The sequence below is a fragment of the Oncorhynchus clarkii genome, chromosome 24 (genome assembly GCF_045791955.1).
Source record: "Oncorhynchus clarkii lewisi isolate Uvic-CL-2024 chromosome 24, UVic_Ocla_1.0, whole genome shotgun sequence".
Classification (NCBI taxonomy): domain Eukaryota; kingdom Metazoa; phylum Chordata; class Actinopteri; order Salmoniformes; family Salmonidae; genus Oncorhynchus; species Oncorhynchus clarkii.
This window is the reverse complement of record NC_092170.1, coordinates 17,126,038-17,147,629: the sequence shown is the minus strand read 5'-3', so window position 1 is coordinate 17,147,629 and position 21,592 is coordinate 17,126,038. Positions and strand designations below refer to the sequence as shown.

The 21,592-nt window shown below is 41.5% G+C and overlaps 1 protein-coding gene across 1 annotated transcript; it reads right to left on the bottom strand.

Moving 5' to 3' along the window:
* Positions 1 to 155: 155 nt before the first annotated feature.
* Positions 156 to 20,409, bottom strand: LOC139382926 (RILP-like protein 1). The gene is made up of 8 exons (XM_071127197.1): positions 18,958 to 20,409; positions 18,261 to 18,390; positions 14,952 to 15,073; positions 12,894 to 13,082; positions 10,247 to 10,416; positions 8,768 to 8,890; positions 8,603 to 8,689; positions 156 to 1,437 (listed from the first exon to the last, which is right to left on the bottom strand). The coding sequence occupies exons 1-8, from the start codon at positions 19,327 to 19,329 to the stop codon at positions 1,314 to 1,316; spliced, it is 1,317 nt and encodes a 438-aa protein (XP_070983298.1). The 5' UTR covers positions 19,330 to 20,409; the 3' UTR covers positions 156 to 1,313.
* Between the last annotated feature and the right edge of the window lie 1,183 nt (positions 20,410 to 21,592).

The following is a 21,592-nucleotide window of genomic DNA, read 5'->3' as shown; positions in this document are numbered from 1 at the left end:
ACTTCTGTCTTCCACACAATAACTTCCTATAGCTCACAAACATACACATACACACACAAAAAACTTGTAAAAAAGATCAGAAGTGGGATGTTCTCTTGGCAAATTGATGTATGTTGACAGTCCAACTATCATTCTCCCACAATACACACTTCAGATTGAATGTCAGATATTTATTTAGTTTTTGTAGCACAAAAGCTTCTCCATTTAAAAACAGTCGGGAAATTAAATGTACATACAGTGTTGCAGGAAAATACGTCATTCCACACTATCACCAGCAGCATTAATTTAGAATGTCAGAAAACTACATCAGAGTCTGAGAGGTCCGAGTACCGATAAGATATGGTAGGGGGCAGCGGCAGCCATTGTTGTGTGTGTGTGTGTGTTTAACGACATGGTGAGATGGAAGGAGCGTGAGAGCACACACACCATTTCCTTTCAAGGAAACACACACTTCCTCTGTATGTACAGTAACCAACGTACAGGTGCTGGTGCCCCAGTGAACACACACAGACAGACAGGCAGGCACACGCACAGGACAGACAGGCACACACACCACACACACACACTTGGCAGACACATACATAACAATCAACCCCAATACCCAATTCATGGTCCTGGGGAAGACATGATTGAACTCATAATAAGACTCTATCAAATATGTGAGATGAGCTGATGGTTAAGAATATAAAGTCTAATCAATAAATGACTGTTACTATGAGGCAATACATTCAGGGTCAGAATCAACACACAGTGTACTTTACTGCAAAACGTTCCCTATAACTCACACCATGTCCATGACAGAGAATTAGAATTACAGCAACCACAAGGCATGGCAACACAAAAACACACTAGGTCAAATGTTAAACACATGGAAGTCCACCATTGGTTGTTAATAGTTAGGATGCCCTCTTGTGGCACAAATATGTTCCTGCGATTACTAATGATTTCTGTGGTCAAAATATCTTAAAATCTTTATTAAAATATCGCAATACAAATTTGCTTCAGAGATTCAACAGAGATTTTCCTGTTAATAATGTCCTGCATGGTTATTGTCAATGCAAAGTGTACAGTTGGCCATTTCACCATTCTGAACCTATTCCTGAGAGAAACAGAGGGAGAGACAGAGAAAGAAAGAGAAAGGTATATAGAGCAAGGATGAAGAGGTAGTAAAAAAGAAAGAGGGAAGGCATGAGAGAATGCTCTTCCTTTCTTAGGGCTGCTATGGAGACCTAACCAGTATAAAACATTCAGTGAAAACTGAACAGAATGGAGGACAAGTGTAGTTGGACAGGTGTTGAGGGTTGTCATGGTGATCATCTGGTTTCTGTCTCTGTGGTGGTCTTGGTGTCATCGATGATTTCCCAGGAAGAAGCAGCCTTGTTTTCACTGGGACTACGGCTGCTGTGGTTGCTGCCGGAGCGAGTCAGGAAGCCAAAGCTAGGAGACACCACAGGTCTAGGATCAGATATACTAACTCACGACCAGAAGAAACTAAAGCTACACACAGGAGAGGAGACACCACAACACAGTTCACAGGTCAGAGATATTGTCTTGAAAGACTGAGTTGTTCCGCTTCCTAATAGGTCCTACACACTACTACAGTGTAGATGTTGACCGATTATGATTTTTCAACACGCATATACCGAGTATTGAAGACAAAAAAAGCCGATACTGATTAATCGGACGATTTTTTAAATGTATATACAGTGGGGCAAAAAGTATTTAATCAGCCACCAATTGTGCAAGTTCTCCCACTTAAAAAGATGAGAGAGGCCTGTAATGTTCATCATAGGTACACTTCAACTATGACAGACAAAAGGAGAATAAAAAAATCCAGAAAATCACATTGTAGGATTTTTTATTAATTTATTTGCAAATTATGGTGGAAAATAAGTATTTGGTCACCTACAAACAAGCAAGATTTCTGGCTTTCACAGACCTGTAACTTCTTCTTTAAGAGGCTCCTCTGTCCTCCACTCGTTACCTGTATTAATGGCATTTTGTCTGTCATGGTGGAAGTGTACCTATGATGAAAATTACAGGCCTATCTCATCTTTTTAAGTGGGAGAACTTGCACAATTGGTGGCTGACTAAATACTTTTTTGCCCCACTGTATATAAACACACATTTTTGTAATAATGACAATTGCAACAATACTGAATGGACAATGAACACTTTTATTTTAACTTAATATAATACATATTATGGGCTTTTGGATGGGTGTTCTTAAGGTGATTCCACAGGTTGGTGGTATTTTTTTATTTAGAGTTTAAAAAATAGAGTTTAAGTTACCTGTGATGAATGTTGAAAACAAAAACTGTAATTTCTATATGCAGGAAATCCTATTTTAATAATGGACATGGTAAGAATTGACTACCAAAGTGCGGGTCATAATTCCCATTACACCTTCTAGCAAAATCTGAAAAGCGGTTCCTTCATTCATTTATTCTATAGGATATTTTTAGATTCACTTAAAATAAGGTCTGTGTTTCATGTAGGCTTACACCACCTTGTCAATTTTATAACTGTAGATATCCATAGGACAAGGTAACTCTGATCAATATTGGCTAAATATATGCAAAGATCTTATTTTTTGTAGAGTGGATTTATGAAAATATGTTGCCAAACGTTAAATTATCCTAGTGAGGTTTACATGGATATCAAAACGCTGAGGCGGTTTAAGCCTGCACCTTAACCTGCACGAAACACAGACCGTATTTGAAGTAGATCAAGACATTCTCTATGGAAAACATGAACAGAGGCGGTTTAAGCACGAAACACAGACCTTATTTGAAGTAGATCAAGACATTCTCTATGGAAGACATGAACGGTAAAATAACGAAGGAACCCCTTTCCAGTTCAGCCGCAAGTTATTACAGGAATTATAACACATCTGCTATTTCTCTCTAAACCATATACCTTTGACTATTATGAGCCTGCTGCTGCCTACCACCCCTCAGTCAGACTGCTCTATCAAATAAAAACTACAATATTAACTATAATAAACACACAGAAATACGAGCCTTAGGTCAAATCCGGAAACTATCACCTCGAAAACAAAAAATGTATTCCGTTCCGTATTTTATCTAACGGGTGGCATCCCTAAGTCTAAATATTGCTGTTACATTGCACAACCTTCAATGTTATGTCATAATTACATAAAATTCTGGCAAATTAGTTTGCAAAGAACCAGGTGGCCCAAACTGTTGCATATACCCTGACTCTGCGTGCAATGAACTCAAGAGAAGTGACACAATTTCACCTGGTTAATATTGCCTGCTAACCTAGATTTATTTTAGCTAAATATGCAGGTTTAAAGATATATACTTGTGCATTGATTTTAAGAAATGCTTTGATGTTTATGGTTAAGTACACAGTGGTGCCACGACAGTCGTTGATTGTTTTTTATAAGATAAGTTTAATGCTAGCTAGCAACTTACCTTGGCTTACTGCATTCGCGTAACAGGTGGGCTCCTCATGTGACAGGTCGTTATTGTGTTGGACTAGTTAACTGTAAGGTTGCAAGATTGGATCCCCCGAGCTGACAAGGTAAAAATCTGTCGTTCTGCCTCATTCCTAGGCCGTCAATGAAAATAAGAATGTGTTCTTAACTGACTTGCCTAGTTAAATAAAGATTGAATAAAGGTGTAAAAAAAAAAACAGGCAAAATCAGCGCCCAAAAATACAGATTTCCGATTGTTATGAAAACTTGAAATCGGCCCTAATTAATCGGCCATTCCGATTAATCGGCTGACCTCTACTACAGTGTCTGAGGTTATATACCGCATAGTCTCTTGTGACCAACCGTGATCATTAAACGGTAAGCGTGTATGTGAAACGTGGTTCTGGTCAGGGTTTCTGAGATTACATGCAGTACCCCCCCCCCCCCCCAATCCGCATCCACATCCACATCAATGGGACCGCAGTGGAGAAGGTAGAAGGTTTTAAGTTCCTCTGTGTACATTTCACAGACAAACTGAAATGGTCCACGCACACAGACAGTGTGATGAAGAAGGCGCAACAGCTTTATCGGGGGCAAACTACGTGCCCTCCAGGACACCTACAGCACCCGATGTCACAGGAAGGCACAAAAGATCATCAAGGACAATAACCACCCGAGCCACTACCTGTTCACCCCGCTATCATCCAGAAGGCGAGGTCAGTACGGTGCATCAAAGCTGGGACCGAGAGATTGAAAAACAGCTTATATCTCAAGGTCATCAGATTGTTAAAACAGCCACCACTAGCACAGAGAGGCGGCTGCCTACCTACAGACATGATATCATTGGCCACTTTAATAAATGGAACACTAGTCACTTTAATAATGCACATTACTCATCATGTATATACTGTATCCTTCACTATCTACTGCATCTTAGCCGCTCTTTCACTGCTCATCCATACATTTTATACTTATATATTCTCCTCCCATTCCTTTACTAGATTGTGTGTATTAGGTTTTGTTGTGGAATTTGTTAGATATTACCTGTTAGATACTGCTGCACTGTCAGATCTAGAAGCATAAGCATTTCGCTACACTCTAACATCTGCTAACCATGTGTATGTGACCAATAAAATTTGATTTGAGGAGACCAGAGGTAGTTTAACAGACAGACAATATAATCAAGATTCAGGACATAGCAACAAGTTGATGGAATGATTCACGCATGCTGGAGGGCTATGAAAGAAGCCAAACCGGTCTAACCAAACACAGACCTTCCTCAACTTTGCCTAGACAATCAGTGGCCTTCGAGTAAGGGTTATGGTAGGGCACTGCATATTTAACTGAGGCTCATTGTCATTGCAAATTAGGCTATTGCAGGAATTCTCCAACATAACGGTCCTGTGTCAGTTTACCAAAGTAACAACATTGTAACAAGCAACTATTCATACCAAATTTCTAGAACTATCTTCTGATTGGGTTTCTATGAATGTTGTAAATATGCTTTAAACATATTTACATTTATGTATGTAAATAGCTACAGTAGAAGAAAAAGTATGTGAACCCTTTAGAATTACCTGGATTTCTGCATAAATTTGTCATAAGATGTTATGATCTTCATCTAAGTCACAACAATAGACAAACAGTCTGTTTAAACTAATAACACACAAACAATTAGAATTTTTCATGTGTTTATTGAACACACCGTGTAAACATTCACAGTGTAGGTTGGGGAAAGTATGTGAACCCTTGGATTTAATAACTGGTTGACCCTCCTTTGGCAGCAATACCCTCAACCAAACATTTTCTGTAGTTGCGGATCAGACCTGTACAACGGTCAGGAGGAATTTTGGACCATTTCTCTTTATAAAACCGTTTCAGTTCCACAATATTCTTGGGATTGTCACGCCCTGACCTTAGTTATATTTGTTTCCTTTATTATTTTGGTTAGGTCAGGGTGTGATGAGGGTGGTGTTTGTGTTTTTGTCTTGTCTAGGGTTTTTTGTAATTCTATGGGGTTTTGGTATGTCTAGGTACAGTGCCTTGCGAAAGTATTCGGCCCCCTTGAACCTTGCGACCTTTTGCCACATTTCAGGCTTCAAACATAAAGATATAAAACTGTATTTTTTTGTGAAGAATCAACAACAAGTGGGACACAATCATGAAGTGGAACGACATTTATTGGATATTTCAAACTTTTTTAACAAATCAAAAACTGAAAAATTGGGCGTGCAAAATTTTGCTGCGATTACAGCTGTAAGTCGCTTGGGGTATGTCTCTATCAGTTTTGCACATCGAGAGACTGACATTTTTTCCCATTCCTCCTTGCAAAACAGCTCGAGCTCAGTGAGGTTGGATGGAGAGCATTTGTGAACAGCAGTTTTCAGTTCTTTCCACAGATTCTCGATTGGATTCAGGTCTGGACTTTGACTTGGCCATTCTAACACCTGGATATGTTTATTTTTTAACCATTCCATTGTAGATTTTGCTTTATGTTTTGGATCATTGTCTTGTTGGAAGACAAATCTCCGTCCCAGTCTCAGGTCTTTTGCAGACTCCATCAGGTTTTCTTCCAGAATGGTCCTGTATTTGGCTCCATCCATCTTCCCATTAATTTTAACCATCTTCCCTGTCCCTGCTGAAGAAAAGCAGGCCCAAACCATGATGCTGCCACCACCATGTTTGACAGTGGGGATGGTGTGTTCAGGGTGTTGCTTTTACGCCAAACATAACGTTTTGCATTGTTGCCAAAAAGTTCAATTTTGGTTTCATCTGACCAGAGCACCTTCTTCCACATGTTTGGTGTGTCTCCCAGGTGGCTTGTGGCAAACTTTAAACAACACTTTTTATGGATATCTTTAAGAAATGGCTTTCTTCTTGCCACTCTTCCATAAAGGCCAGATTTGTGCAATATACGACTGATTGTTGTCCTGTGGACAGAGTCTCCCACCTCAGTTGTAGATCTCTGCAGTTCATCCAGAGTGATCATGGGCCTCTTGGCTGCATCTCTGATCAGTCTTCTCCTTGTATGAGTTGAAAGTTTAGAGGGACGGCCAGGTCTTGGTAGATTTGCAGTGGTCTGATACTCCTTCCATTACAATATTATCGCTTGCACAGTGCTCCTTGGGATGTTTAAAGCTTGGGAAATCTTTTTGTATTTAAATCCGGCTTTAAACTTCTTCACAACAGTATCTCGGACCTGCCTGGTATGTTCCTTGTTCTTCATGATGCTCTCTGCGCTTTTAACGGACCTCTGAGACTATCACAGTGCAGGTGCATTTATACGGAGACTTGATTACACACAGGTGGATTGTATTTATCATCATTAGTCATTTAGGTCAACATTGGATCATTCAGAGATCCTCACTGAACTTCTGGAGAGAGTTTGCTGCACTGAAAGTAAAGGGGCTGAATAATTTTGCATGCCCAATTTTTCAGTTTTTGATTTGTTAAAAAAGTTTGAAATATCCAATAAATGTCGTTCCACTTCATGATTGTGTCCCACTTGTTGTTGATTCTTCACAAAAAAATACAGTTTTATATCTTTATGTTTGAAGCCTGAAATGTGGCAAAAGGTCGCAAAGTTCAAGGGGCCGAATACTTTCGCAAGGCACTGTATATGTAGGTCTATGGTGGCCTGAATTGGTTCCCAATCAGAGACAGCTGTTTATCGTTGTCTCTGATTGAGGATCCTATTTAGGTTGCCATTTTGGTTTTGTGGGTTATTGTCTATGTGTAGTTGCCTGTCAGCACTTGTGTTAGATAGCTTCGTGGTCGTTTTGTTAGTTTGTTCTGTGTTATTTCTTCATTAAAAGAGGAACGTATTCATATCACGCTGCGCCTTGGTCTCATCGTTACGACGAACGTGACAGGGATGTCTGTTGTGAACTGCTCTCTTGTGGTCATGCCACAGCATCTCAATCGGGTTGAGGTCAGGACTGACTGGGCCACTCCAGATGGCGTATTTTCTTCTGTTCAAGCCGTTCTGTTGTTGATTTACTTCTGTGCTTTTGGTTGTTGTCCTGTTGCATTACTTAACTTCTGTTGAGCTTCAATTGGCGGACAGATAGCGTTACATTCTCCTGCAAAATGTCTTGATAAAATGAATTCAAGTTTTCCGTCTGATAGCAAGCTGTCCAGGGCCTGAGGTAGCAAAGCAGCCCAAACCATGATGCTCCCTCCACCATACTTTACAGTTGGGATGAGGTTTTTATGTTGGTGTGCTGTGCCTTTGTTTCTCCACACACGGTGTTGTGTGTTCCTTCCAAACAACTCAACTTTAGTTTCATCTGTCCACAGAATATTTTGCCAGTAGTGCTGTGGAACATCCAGCTGCTCTTCTGTTAACTTGAGATGTGCAGCAATGTTTTTTTTTGGACGGCAGTGGCTTCTTCTGTGGTGTCGTCCCATGAACACCAATCTTGTTTAGTGTTTTACGTATTGTAGACTCGTCAACAGAGATGTTAGCATCTTCCAGGGATTTCATTAAGTCTTTAGCTGACACTCTGGGATTCTTCTTAACCTCATTGAGCATTCTGCACTGTGCTCTTGCAATCATCTTTGCAGGATGGCCACTCCTAGGGAGAGTAGCAACAGTGCTGAAATTTCTCCATTTATAGACAATTTGTCTTACCGTGGAATGACTTTTAGAGATACTTTTGTAACCCTTTCCAGCTTTATGCAAGGCAACAATTCTTTATCTTAGGTCTTATGAGATCTCTTTTGTTCCGAGGCATAGTTATTCTCAGGCAATGCTTCTTGTGAATAGCAAACTCAAATTTTGTGAGTGCTTTTCATAGGGCTAGGCAGCTCTAACCAACATCTCCAATCTCATCTCATTGATTGGACTCCAGGTTAGTTGATTCCTGACTCCAATTAGCTTTTGGAGAAGTCAATAGCCTAGGGGTTCACATACTTTATCCAACCTACACTGTGAATGTTTAAATTATGTATTCAATATAGACAAGAAAAATACAATCATTTGTGTTATTAGTTTAAGAACACTGTGTCTGTTGTGACTTAGAATTTGATCTGATCTTCATCTATGTCAAATGTATGCAGAAATCCAGGTAATTCCAAAAGGTTCATATACTTTTTTTTACCACTGTCTATTAATAGATGTGTTGTTTAAATGAGTAAAAACAGGTCAGTAGTACTTACAGGTTCCTGATGCGAGACTCATGTGGTTTGCTGTGTTTGCTGTCTGTCTCTGCTCTCCTCTCAAACAGGGGGCCTTTCTCCTCATCACTGTTCAAGGAAATCACATCCACAAAGTTAGCACTGTGTGTGTGTGTGTGTGTACCCGTGTGTGTGAGTCAGTGTCACCTGCTGCATTCGTCTTCTGGCATGCCCAGCATCTTGGCCTTGATGACAGTTTTCTGTTTCTTTATGGCAGAACGTACTGCCTCCAGCAAGAATCCTGGACACCGCTCATCATTCAGGATCTCCCTGTGTGGATGACACACACGTCAGTACATACACACTAGAGGTCGACCGATTAATCGGAATGGCCGATTAATTAGGGCCGATTTCAAGTTTTCATAACAATGGGAATCGGTATTTTTGGGCGCCGAATTGCAGTTTTTTTTTACACCTTTATTTAATCTTTATTTAACTAGGCAAGTCAGTTAAGAACACATTCTTATTTTCAATGACGGCCTAGGAACAGTGGGTTAACTGCCTTGTTCAGGGGCAGAACGACAGATTTTCACCTTGTCAGCTCGGGGGATCCAATCTTGCAACCTTACAGTTAACGAGTCCAACACAATAACGACCTGCCTCTCTCGTTGCACTCCACAAGGAGACTGTCTGTTACGCGAATGCAGTAAGCCAAGGTAAGTTGCTAGCTAGCATTAAACTTATCTTATAAAAAACAATCAATCATAATCACTAGTTAACTACACATGGTTGATGATATTACTAGATATTATCTAGTGTGTCCTGCGTTGCATATAATCTGACTGAGCATACAAGTATCTAAGTATCTGACTGAGCGGTGGTAGGCAGTAGCAGGCGCATAAACATGAATTCAAACAGCACTTTAGTGCGTTTTGCCAGCAGCTCTTCGTTGTGCGTCAAGCATTACGCTTTTTATGACTTCAAGCTTATCAACTCCCGAGTAGTTAGCGCACGCTAATTGTTGTTGTGTTGCTGGGTCAAGCCCAGGGAGGAGCGAGGAGAGGGACGGAAGCTATACTGTTAAACTGGCAATACTAAAGTGCCTATAAGATCATCCAATAGTCAAAGGTTAATGAAATACAAATGGTATAGAGGGAAATAGTCCTATAATTCCTAGAATAACTACAACCTAAAACGTATTACCTGGGAATATTGAAGACTCATGTTAAAAGGAACCACCAGCTTTCATATGTTCTCATGTTCTGAGCAAGGAACTCAAACGTTAGCTTTCTTACATAACACATATTGCACTTTCACTTTCCTCTCCAACACTTTGTTTTTGCATTATTTAAACCAAATTGAACAAGTTTCATTATTTACTTGAGGCTAAATTGATTTTATTGATGTATTATATTAAGTTAAAATAAGTGTTCATTCAATATTGTTGGAATTGTCATTATTACAAATACATGTTTTGTTATTTTTTAAATTGACCGGTTAATCGGTATCGGCTTTTTTGGTCCTCCAATAATCGGTATCGGCGTTGAAAAAAATCATAATCGGTCGACCTCTAATACACACACAGGTATAAAACTAAACAAACACAAACATGTAAACACATACACACACTCATAACCCCCCCCCCCCGACACACACACAAACAAACACACCCCCTATAGTACCTACCTCTGGTAGTAGGAGAGTTCCTCCTGCACCAGGAACAGGTTGGCTTTGAGCTCGTTCCTCTCTGTCAGCATCTCTCTGACCTCCTGCTTGGTGAAACAGGGTCTGTTGGGGTCCTTAAGGTCTATCACCAGCTTGCCTGTCAGGTCCCACTCTGACCTACATGGACTGGCCTGTTGGGGTGGAGAAATCACAGCTGGACTATCACAATTGTGTTAATGTAATGACAGTTGTGTTTAAAGGGAAACAAAATGTTGTTGTTCACCTGGTATAAGAAATGTTGTGAACTTCAGTCTATGAAATTGTCTAAAAGCAATAGCAAAAGCTAAATACCAATCAAAATGACGAGATTTGGCTGTGTGTAACTATTACAAAGTAAAAATACATTTCTTGTAGTGAGATTTCTTAGTCACATTATACTGTAGGTGGACAATACATACATGTACATCTTGTGCCACAGGTTAACTCCTTTGTCAGAGAGAGGTCACAGATATGACCTTAGTTTCTCTTATCTTAGTCATAACAAATATTTCAAAATGGCTACAGTTTATTTTACAGGGAGAAGAGTTTAAAGAAACAAAGGCCAAGACTTGGCAGAGAGAGGACAGTGACAAATGTTTAAAGATTACAGTTCAGCTCCAAAATAAACTGAGGGAGAGGGCAGGACACAAAGTTCTCTAGAGAAATGACAAGCAAGGTGTAACAAACAAGTCAGTAAAGAGAGTCAGAATACACCACTCTGGATGACTAACGCTTATGTAGTATTACTGGGTACTTTGGGTCCTGGATACGATTTGACAGAAACAGCATTTCAGCTGTGTGTACAGTATATCAGACCACGGGTATGACTCAAAAATACATGTTTACTGTTCTATTTATGTTGGTAACCACTTTATAATAGCAATAAGGCACCTTAGGGGTTTGAGGTACAGTGGGGAGAACAAGTATTTGATACACTGCCGATTTGGCAGATTTTCCTACTTACAAAGCATGTAGAGGTCTGTAATTTTTTATCATAGGTACACTTCAACTGTGAGAGACAGAATCTAAAACAAAAATCCAGAAAATCACATTGTATGATTTTTAAGTAATTAATTTGCATTTTATTGCATGACATAAGTATTTGATACATCAGAAAAGCAGAACTTAATATTTGGTACAGAAACCTTTGTTTGCAATTACAGAGATCATACGTTTCCTATAGTTCTTGACCAGGTTTGCACACACTGCAGCAGGGATTTTGGCCCACTCCTCCATACAGACCTTCTCCAGATCCGTCAGGTTTCGGGGCCATCCCTGGGCAATACGGACTTTCAGCTCCCCCCAAAGATTTTCTATTGGGTTCAGGTCTGGAGACTGGCTAGGCCACTCCAAGACCTTGAGATTATTCTTACGGAGCCACTCCTTAGTTGCCCTGGCTGTGTGTTTCGGGTCGTTGTCATGCTGGAAGACCCAGCCACGACCCATCTTCAATGCTCTTACTAAGGGAAGGAGGTTGTTGGCCAAGATCTCGCGATACATGGCCCCATCCATCCTCCCCTCAATAGGGTGCAGTCGTCCTGTCCCCTTTGCAGAAAAGCATCCCCAAAGAATGATGTTTCCACCTCCATGCTTCGCGGTTGGGATGGTGTTCTTGGGGTTGTACTCATCCTTCTTCTTCCTCCAAACACGGCGAGTGGAGTTTAGACCAAAAAGCTCTATTTTTGTCTCATCAGACCACCTGACCTTTTCCCATTCCTCCTCTGGATCATCCAGATGGTCATTGGCAAACTTCAGATGGGCCTGGACATGCGCTGGCTTGAGCAGGGGGACCTTGCGTGCGCTGCAGGATTTTAATCCATGACGGCGTAGTGTGTTACTAATGGTTTTCTTTGAGACTGTGGTCCCAGCTCTCTTCAGGTCATTGACCAGGTCCTGTCGTGTAGTTCTGGGCTGATCCCTCACCTTCCTCATGATCATTGATTGCCCACGAGGTGAGATCTTGCATGGAGCCCCAGACCGAGGGTGATTGACCGTCATCTTGAACTTCTTCCATTTTCTAAGAATTGCGCCAACAGATGTTGCCTTCTCACCAAGCTGCTTGCCTATTGTCCTGTAGCCCATCCCAGCCTTGTGCAGGTCTACAATTTTATCCCTGATGTCCTTACACAGCTCTCTGGTCTTGGCCATTGTGGAGAGGTTGAGTGTATGGACAGGTGTCTTTTATACAGGTAACGAGTTCAAACAGGTGCAGTTAATACAGGTAATGAGTGGAGAACAGGAGGGATTCTTAAAGAAAAACTAACAGGTCTGTGAGAGCCGGAATTCTTATTGGTTGGTAGGTGATCAAATACTTATGTCATGCAATAAAATACAAATTAATTACTTAAAAATCATACAATGTGATTTTCTGGATTTTTGTTTTAGATTCCATCTCTCACAGTTGAAGGGTACCTATGATAAAAATTACAGACCTCTACATGCTTTGTGAGTAGGAAAATCTGCAAAATAGGCAGTGTATCAAATACTTGTTCTCCCCACTGTATATGGCCAACATACCATACCCACTCAGGTCTTTTTGCTTAAATATAATATGAATGTCCAAGACCAATTCAAAAATGGAAATGAATGCTTACCTTTTTAATAAGGGAGAAAAATACACACTTCTTACCGTGCCCACAGCAGCGTTGGCCTTTTCCAGCTGGGTGGTGAGGCATTCTATCTCTTTCTGTTTCTCTCTGAGGTCTGCCTCCATGTCAGCCTTCCTCTCCACAGCATTCTTCACCTGGGCCGTGACGATGCTCTGCTTGTGTCTCAGCTCCCCATTCATCTTCATGAAGCGCTCCAACTGCTCCTGCAGCTGTACACACACACACACACACACACACACACATGAAACAACATTAACATTACTTACATACACACTCAGGACGATGATAGGCTAGATATCATAGTGGGCCTTGGTAGGGGTGCAGGGACTCATTGGGAGTAAGGGTGACCATATTACACAGGGGGACAATACTGGTTACTCCCATGAACACAAAAACATGTTCAAGCATAATTTTGAGCAAACTTAATTTAGGAGGCCCCACAGCTTTAGGTCAGATGAAAAGGCCTAGAAACATCAACAAACTCGAGCTGGAGTTTAAAACCATTACTGTGTGACAGAGGGAGCTGCTGTGAATAGGGAGGTGGAGTTATTGCCCAGACTTGTCTCCAAGGTGTAGGTGATGCTCATCACAAAACAATAACCATGACTATTACGCCAGTACTGTTTCAATTTCGCCACATGGTATACCCCGTCACATGGTATACCCCGCCACATGGTATACCCTGCCACATTGTATACCCCGCCACATGGTATACCCCGCCACATGGTATACCCCGTCACATGGTATACCCCGTCACATGGTATACCCCGCCACATGGTATACCCAGTCACATGGTATACCCCGCCACATGGTATACCCCGCCACATGGTATACCCGGCCACATGGTATACCCCGTCACATGGTATACCCCGTCACATGGTATACCCCGTCACATGGTATACCCCGTCGCATGGTATACCCCGCCACATGGTATACCCAGTCACATGGTATACCCCGTCACATGGTATACCCCGCCACATGGTATACCCCGCCACATGGTATACCCCGCCACATGGTATGCCCCGCCACATGAAATGCTTACTTGTCGATTCATTCTCAACAATAAGAAATAACATAAGATAAGACTATGAACATAAAGTAAATGGCTCAGTAGAATAGAATAAACATTTTAGCTTAAGTATAATACAATTTATAGTCCAATATTTGCACGTGTTTTGGGGAAGGGGTATTGGGGGGCAAGTGTTTAAATTGTGCAGTATTTAGCAATCATAATAGGAGCCTGGTAGTAGCAGTTGTGATGTGTGTGTAACAAGAATGTACACTGAGTGTACAAAACATGAATAACACCTGCTCTTTCCATGACATAGACTAACCAGGTGAATCCAGGTGAAAGCTATGATCCCTTATTGATGTCACTTAAATCCAGTTCAATCAGTGTAGATGAAGGGGAGGAGACAGGTTATCGAAGTACTTTTAAGCCTTTAGACAATTGAGATATGGATTGTGTATGTGTGCCATTCAGAGGGTGAATGGGCAAGACAAAAGATTGAAGTGTCTTTGAACAGGGTATGGTAGTAGGTGCCAGGCGCACCAGTTTGAGTGTGTCAAGAACTGCAACGCTGCTGGGTTTTTCATGCAGAACAGTTTCCCGTGTGTATCAAGAATGGTCCACCACCCAAAGGACATCCAGCCAACTTGACACAACTGTGGGAAGCATTGGAGTCAACATGGGCCAGCATCCCTGTGGAGCGGTTTTGACCTTGTAGAGTCCATGCTTGACAAATTGAGGCTATTCTGAGGGCAAAAGGGGGTGCAACTCAATATCAGGAAGGTGTTCCTAATGTTTTGTACACTCAGTGTATATATATATATATATGTGTGTGTGTGTGTGTGTGTGTGTGTGTGTAAGCTGAAAAGTGTCTGGGTCACTGCTGAGAGACAGACTTCCTATCGGCTGTTTATGACACCTCCCCACTCATGACTGGCTATTGGCTGACCTTCAGAGTATTGATACAATCACTGTGCCCAGACGTGTGTGTGTGTGCGTGTGTAAACTGAAGCGTGTATGGCTACACTTGCATTCAGATGGACTGTACATGTAGTCTTTTTGTCCTTACCGCCTCCACCTCTTTAGACATGCTGGCTATCTGCTGTACTTTGGCCCTCAGCTCATCTCTCTGCTTGTCAACCACTTCCTTCAGTTTAAGCATCACCTCCCGCTCCTGCCGTTGTACACGGTCTGGAACACAGGACCACATGCAATATCATCACTGTGGGTATTCAATGGTCAACAGACAAATCAGAGAGAACATCATTAGGGCACACATTTTTTAAAATATAAATAATGTCAATGGAGTCTGGGAAGTCCCTCCTTGTTTCAGTCTGTTTTCTTCCGTTTGGTGCCTAACGAATATGACCCAGTAGCTCATCAACCACCAACAGTCGGCCGAGGCTAAGTCCCCAGCCAAATCTGCTCAGTGGAGTGTATCTTAAGGTCTGACGTTAAACAGTAAAGACACTTAAGGATCACGGTCATCTTTAAGCATTCTGGTTTATACCTGTTGATTCAGACAGACGACTCTGGACGTATAATAACTGATACATAAGTTATGGTGGAGCTATGGCATGGTTATTGGAGACACTAACGTTCCTAGGCTAAACTGGTGAAATAAAACGTAACAGCAAGCAGCTAACATGGACCTCCTTGCTGGAAAACTGCTTTCAGTGTGTAGTATGACCGGGGGTTTTCTTCTTTTTTTTTTACCCCTTTTTCTCCCCAATTTCGTGGTATCCAATTGTTGTAGTAGCTACTATCTTGTCTCATTGCTACAACTCCCGTACGGGCTCGGGAGAGACGAAGGTTGAATGTCATGCGTCCTCCGATACACAACCCAACCAGCCATACTGCTTCTTAACACAGCGCGCATCCAACCCGGAAGCCAGCCGCACCAATGTGTCGGAGGCTACACCGTGCACCTGGCAACCTTGGCTAGCGCGCACTGCACCAGGAGTCGCGATGAGACAAGGAGATCCCTACCGACCAATCCCTCCCTAACCCGGACGACGCTAGGCCAATTGTGCGTCGCCCCACGGACCTCCCGGTCGCGGCCGGTTACGACAGAGCCTGGGCGCGAACCCAGGGACTCTGATGGCATAGCTGGCGCTGCAGTACAGCGCCCTTAACCACTGCGCCACCCGGGAGGCATGACCGGGGTTTTCAAACTGGGGTCCGTGGAGGTACTGCTTCCACGATGTAATTTATTATTACAATTTTTTTTTACATTATAAATAAATAAATAATAAAAAAATATATATATATATATATTTTTTTTTGGGGGGGGGGGGGGGGGGGGGGGAATTGTTTTATGTGATAAATTCTTATTTTATGAATATCACTACAACAGAATATTATCGTGGATACCATTTCTATGTCTCAGCATCCAGTATGAAGGAATTTAAAGATGCTAACTAGCGTTAGCGCAATGACTGGAAGTCTACAGCAACGGTTAGCATGCTAGCTGTTCCTGTTTATTCAACTCTGGGGAAGTAGATAAATGGCTTGCCAAAATCTCGAACTATCCATTTAATATGGTGGAAATTACAGTCATTGGAGCTAATTAAAGGGTTTTTCTGTATAGAAAAGTCTTAAGTGGGCCATCTAAGTGTTAATTTTTTTGGTGGAAAAGTGTCAACTTAAAAAAAACGACCAAAACCAAATAGCATGCAGAAAATATATTGAAGTATAATTATTTGTAAAAATAACATATGCTAATTTATGATGGGGGTCCCTGGGTCACCAGTTTGCCTGGGCGGGGGTCCCTGGGCAAAAAAAGTTTGAAACCCCTGTAGTATGGTATCATATAATCTAATTGAGTTAAATGTAATTATGAGCACAATTAGATTATTCTTCTAGTCCTGAGAAAATGAAGAAAGTTAAATGTACATTTTAGTGGCTGGAGTAGATCCAATTATTGTGATGTTTCTTGACACAAATATGGCCTTCTCCTCCAGGGAAAAATGTATCTGATTTAGGCCCCCCGCGGCTGAACAGACACTTCCTTGAAAACTAGTGAAAAAATACCTCAAGACTTGCATACATTGCATTAACAGTTTACATTAGGTTGAAGTAAAGAGGTACAGTATGCAAGCCATAGTGGACATTATCAGTAGACAGACTTAACTAAACTTTCAACTGCCCTTGAAAATTGCTCATATGCAATGAGTAAATCAAGGATAAGAGCATCTAATTTGTTGAAAGATATTAGGGTTGGTGCTCTTAGAAGCTTCAATAGCAGTGTGAGTATAGAGTACTAGGCAGAGACGAGATGAATAATGAATATCTTACAAATACTTCAGAATGCTTAATAAGTTAGTGTAATAGTACAAATTATATGCGTCTATCATATAATATTAGTTTATATGTATCTATTCTGCTTTGTTCTTCTTTCAGTCTTTACATAACAAATGTCACATTTACAGTCCCACATTCACTTCCCAAATAAACAAACACTGGAATTCCTCAGTCAGCAATGTGTTCCCCTGTGACTACCACCAGAAGTAAATACTCTGCATGAGCAACACAGTAACTCCATTCTCATAGCAAGATTACTTTGGGGTACTTTACTTGTTGTGGTGTATAGTATGTTTGCATACACGCGTGTGAGAAGGGGATTGTTTCTAAGAGGCGTGTGATATATTATGTGGTCTTGTTGGTATCTTGTTGTTATATTGTGCGATATATTATGTGCAACAGAAAGGGTAAGTACCATGCCCCGACCATCCTGAGCATGGTTGACCCTAGAGCAGATGTTTAAACTAACCTTCCTGAGCATGGTTGACCCTAGAGCAGATGTTTAAACTAACCTTCCTGAGCATGGTTGACCCTAAAGCAGATGTTTAAACTAACCTTCCTGAGCATGGTTGACCCTAAAGCAGATGTTTAAACTAACCTTCCTGAGCATGGTTGACCCTAGAGCAGATGTTTAAACTAACCTTCCTGAGCATGGTTGACCCTAGAGCAGATGTTTAAACTAACCTTCCTGAGCATGGTTGACCCTAAAGCAGATGTTTAAACTAACCTTCCTGAGCATGGTTGACCCTAAAGCAGATGTTTAAACTAACCTTCCTGAGCATGGTTGACCCTAGAGCAGATGTTTAAACTAACCTTCCTGAGCATGGTTGACCCTAAAGCAGATGTTTAAACTAACCTTCCTGAGCATGGTTGACCCTAGAGCAGATGTTTAAACTAACCTTCCTGAGTATGGTTGACCCTCTGCCAGCTGTGTCCCTATGGCTGTTCTATAACAACCAACCTCTATAGGTATCGTTGCCCTTAAGGCAGCTGCTTAAACCAATAATGTGTGTTTGTGTGTTTTAAACCAACCTTCCTGGGCATGGTTGACCCTAAAGCAGATGTTTAAACCAACCTTCCTGGGCATGGTTGCCCCTCAGGCAGCTCTGTAACTCCTGAATCTCAGTCTGTAGATGTAACACCTGGGCCTGCAGCTCCTCGCACCTGCTCCTCTGCTTCTCTGCCTCCTCCTGCTGCTGCACCTCCTGTTGGGTGAGGAGGAGAAGCTGTCACTGACTCTGGGTTAGGAGGAGACACACAGCATACCCACCATAGAAATATAATTCTATTCTATGCCCCCAGTGGAGTCTACAGGTGGTACTTGGTGGTGGGGAAGAATAGCCTCCTAATTAAATCAAAGATATTGATAACTACTGAGTGCTAGCTGAAGAATGTTCCAAGTGAAAGAGAAAAACAAGCGTGCCTATGACGCCTGTGTTTATAACTTCAATTTCAGTGTTATGGTGACTACCAATTTAACAACAAGATACCAACAAGACCAATAACACACAGTGTAGTCAGGTGTGAGACAGAAGCAATGTTGGTGTGTGAAAGAATGTGTGTGGTGCATAGAGACGCGGTGTAGTGAAAGCTGTAGGAGATAAATGGGCCAAGAGCAAGTACAAACATACTGTTTCTTCCTAAATCAAATCTATAATCGTTGAGATCACAGACAAGATAAGTGATTTCCCTAATTCTAATGCGATATAGCCTGGGCTATATAGCCTACCCATGTTACTAACGGTACCATGTTGTTATTACCATCGACTCACCCGCTGTATTTCAATCTTTCTGCTTTCGTCGTATTCTTTCACAGATCTCGTCTTCTTCTGTTTCTGTACATGTAGCGTTTCAAATGCTTTGAGTAATTCTTCTTCTTTTGACTTGTGTGCATTGTTCCGCGAGGCGAAGCTCTCCAAAAGCTCTAGAACTTTGACTATTTTAGGCAGCAGTACTGTGGCGCTCTCTTTACCGTAGCTGTCGATAAGTTTTTCCACTTCCGAGCCAATCAATTTAGCCATTTCGTATACATCATCCACAGTTAATGCTGAACATGTCCTTTCAAAACAACACCCTGTCTTCTTGACGTCTTGCTTTTGATCGTTAATATCGCAATCATTCTCCATGTTTGCACCAGTGTGCATGCATGCACGTTAATATCGAAACCCAGAAATAAAATAAAAATGTCGTTCTCGGCGTGACAAGACAGTTCCCCAGCGATAGAGTCGAAACACAACTAAAGCGAGTGTTCTCACAATAAACAGGTGTCTTATCTATATCGCGATATGCTGCTGCATCTAAAATGTATGCATTATTCGTCACCCTATGCTCGAAGTTGACTCTTTCTTTAGTTGCATGCTTGGTCATCCAGACAGTAATAAACCCGTTCTAATTTGAACCTCATTCGAGCAATCGAGTAGTCTTGAAAAGACCGAGCAGTGTACTGTCAACTGGACGCCCACATTTCAGCCCCCTCTCTTTGCTCGGCTTGTTTACCATTCAAGAACTCTCCTACTTTCCTGACCAGCGTAATAGGAGTGAGCTTCTCTTAGACCCACATAGCATAGCGTACTGTTGAACTGGTATGCTAGGTCGAACGTACAGTAAAACAGTCCAAGCATACCAATTGGATTTCATCTGAAGGCATGGGAAGCGATCGAGGATGCTGTGTACTGTTGTTTAACAGTCGGCATACAGTACCAGTCAAAAGTTGACACACCTACTCATTCCAGGGTTTTTCTTTATTTTTACTATTTTCTACATTGTAGAATAATATTGAAGACATCAAAACTATGAAATAACACAAATGGTCTAGAACCGCCACTGGACCAAAGGACAGATTTTCACCAATCTAATGTCCATTGCTGTTGTTTATTGTCCCAAGCAAGTCTCTTATTATTGGTGTCCTTTAGTAGTGGTTTCTTTGCAGAAATTCAAACATGAAGGCCTGATCCACGCAGTTTCCTCTGAACAGTTGATGTTGAGATGTGTCTGTTACTTGAACTCTCCGAAGCATTTATTTGGGCTGCAATTTCTGAGGCTGGTAACAGCAGAAGTAACCCTGGGTCTTCATTTTCTGTGGCGTTCCTCGTGAGAGCCAGTTTCATCATAGCACTTGATGGTTTTTGCGACAGCACTTGAAGAAACTTTCAACGTTTTTGAAATATGTTTCATATTGACTGACCTTCATGTCTTAAAGCAGGGGTGGGGGACATCCGGTCTCCGGGCCGTATACGGCCCCGAGACTATTCATAAATACATTTATTTGAATTTTAAAAAGCTCTAGACGTCGTTTTCCCATAATTATAACATTTAAAAAAATCCATCCATCCGCATTGGTGATAACATGAATTGTCTCATTGATCCAAGTGATTTAATTGGAGGCAACTGCGTCATACATCAAGAAAGTCTGATGAAGGCGAACAACGTAATGGCAACTGTAGTGTCGACCATCAATTATATCAAAAGCAAAGGGCTGAACAACCGCCAATTTAAAGAGCCGTTGAGTGATCTTGAATCGGAGTATGGTGATCTGGTTTACCATTGTGAGGTACGATGGTTGAGCCGTTGAAACATGCTCGCGCGGTTTTACGGACTGAAGGATGACGTAAAACAACTCATGAAGGGGAAACCTGTCGCGGAACTGAGTGATGACAAGTGGATGTGTGATTTGGCCTTCGTGGTGGACATAACCAAGTATCTGTCTGATTTGAACGTCAAGCTCCAAGGGCAAACCAGTTTCTCAGCGATCTGCTGTCAAACGTGAAATCGTTCGCGGTGACAAGTCCAACTAGAAACAATACAATTATTTAAAAAGTCATATGCACTTTCCCACCTCATCCGCCTAAAGTTTTTAAACCCAGAAATACAGAATAATTTTGACATCAAGCATCAGTAAAATGATTATTTTCCTACTCTGCAAGGACAAGAGCCTGAGATTACATGGGAATATGCCGGTGAGTGTGGAAATCTCGCGAAGGCATTCTGTGAGCGGTTTAAGAATGTGAAAAGTATACAACTGGAGTTGGAACATATTTGCAACCCCGTTTAACGTCGAACTAGCGGATGTGCCAGACCGCCTACAACACGAAGTCATTGAGCTCAAAGCCAGTTTGACTGACACAAACCTGGAAAACCAGCTGCGAGTAGCGTCATCTTCACTGCCAGCTGACATCAAACGCCTCGTCAAATATAAACTTTAAGCCATCGCATTAGAGGTGAGTTTGAACAAGAAATCATAATATTATTTACAATACTGATATTTATTTAAATAGGACTAGCAAGAAACATAAGTCATATTTAAACTATAAAACCAATGTCAGTGATTAAAGTGACATTAAAACATGAAAGCAGAAAATAGCAACTTTTAATACGACCCCAAATTAATTTAGAAATATCCAAATGCCC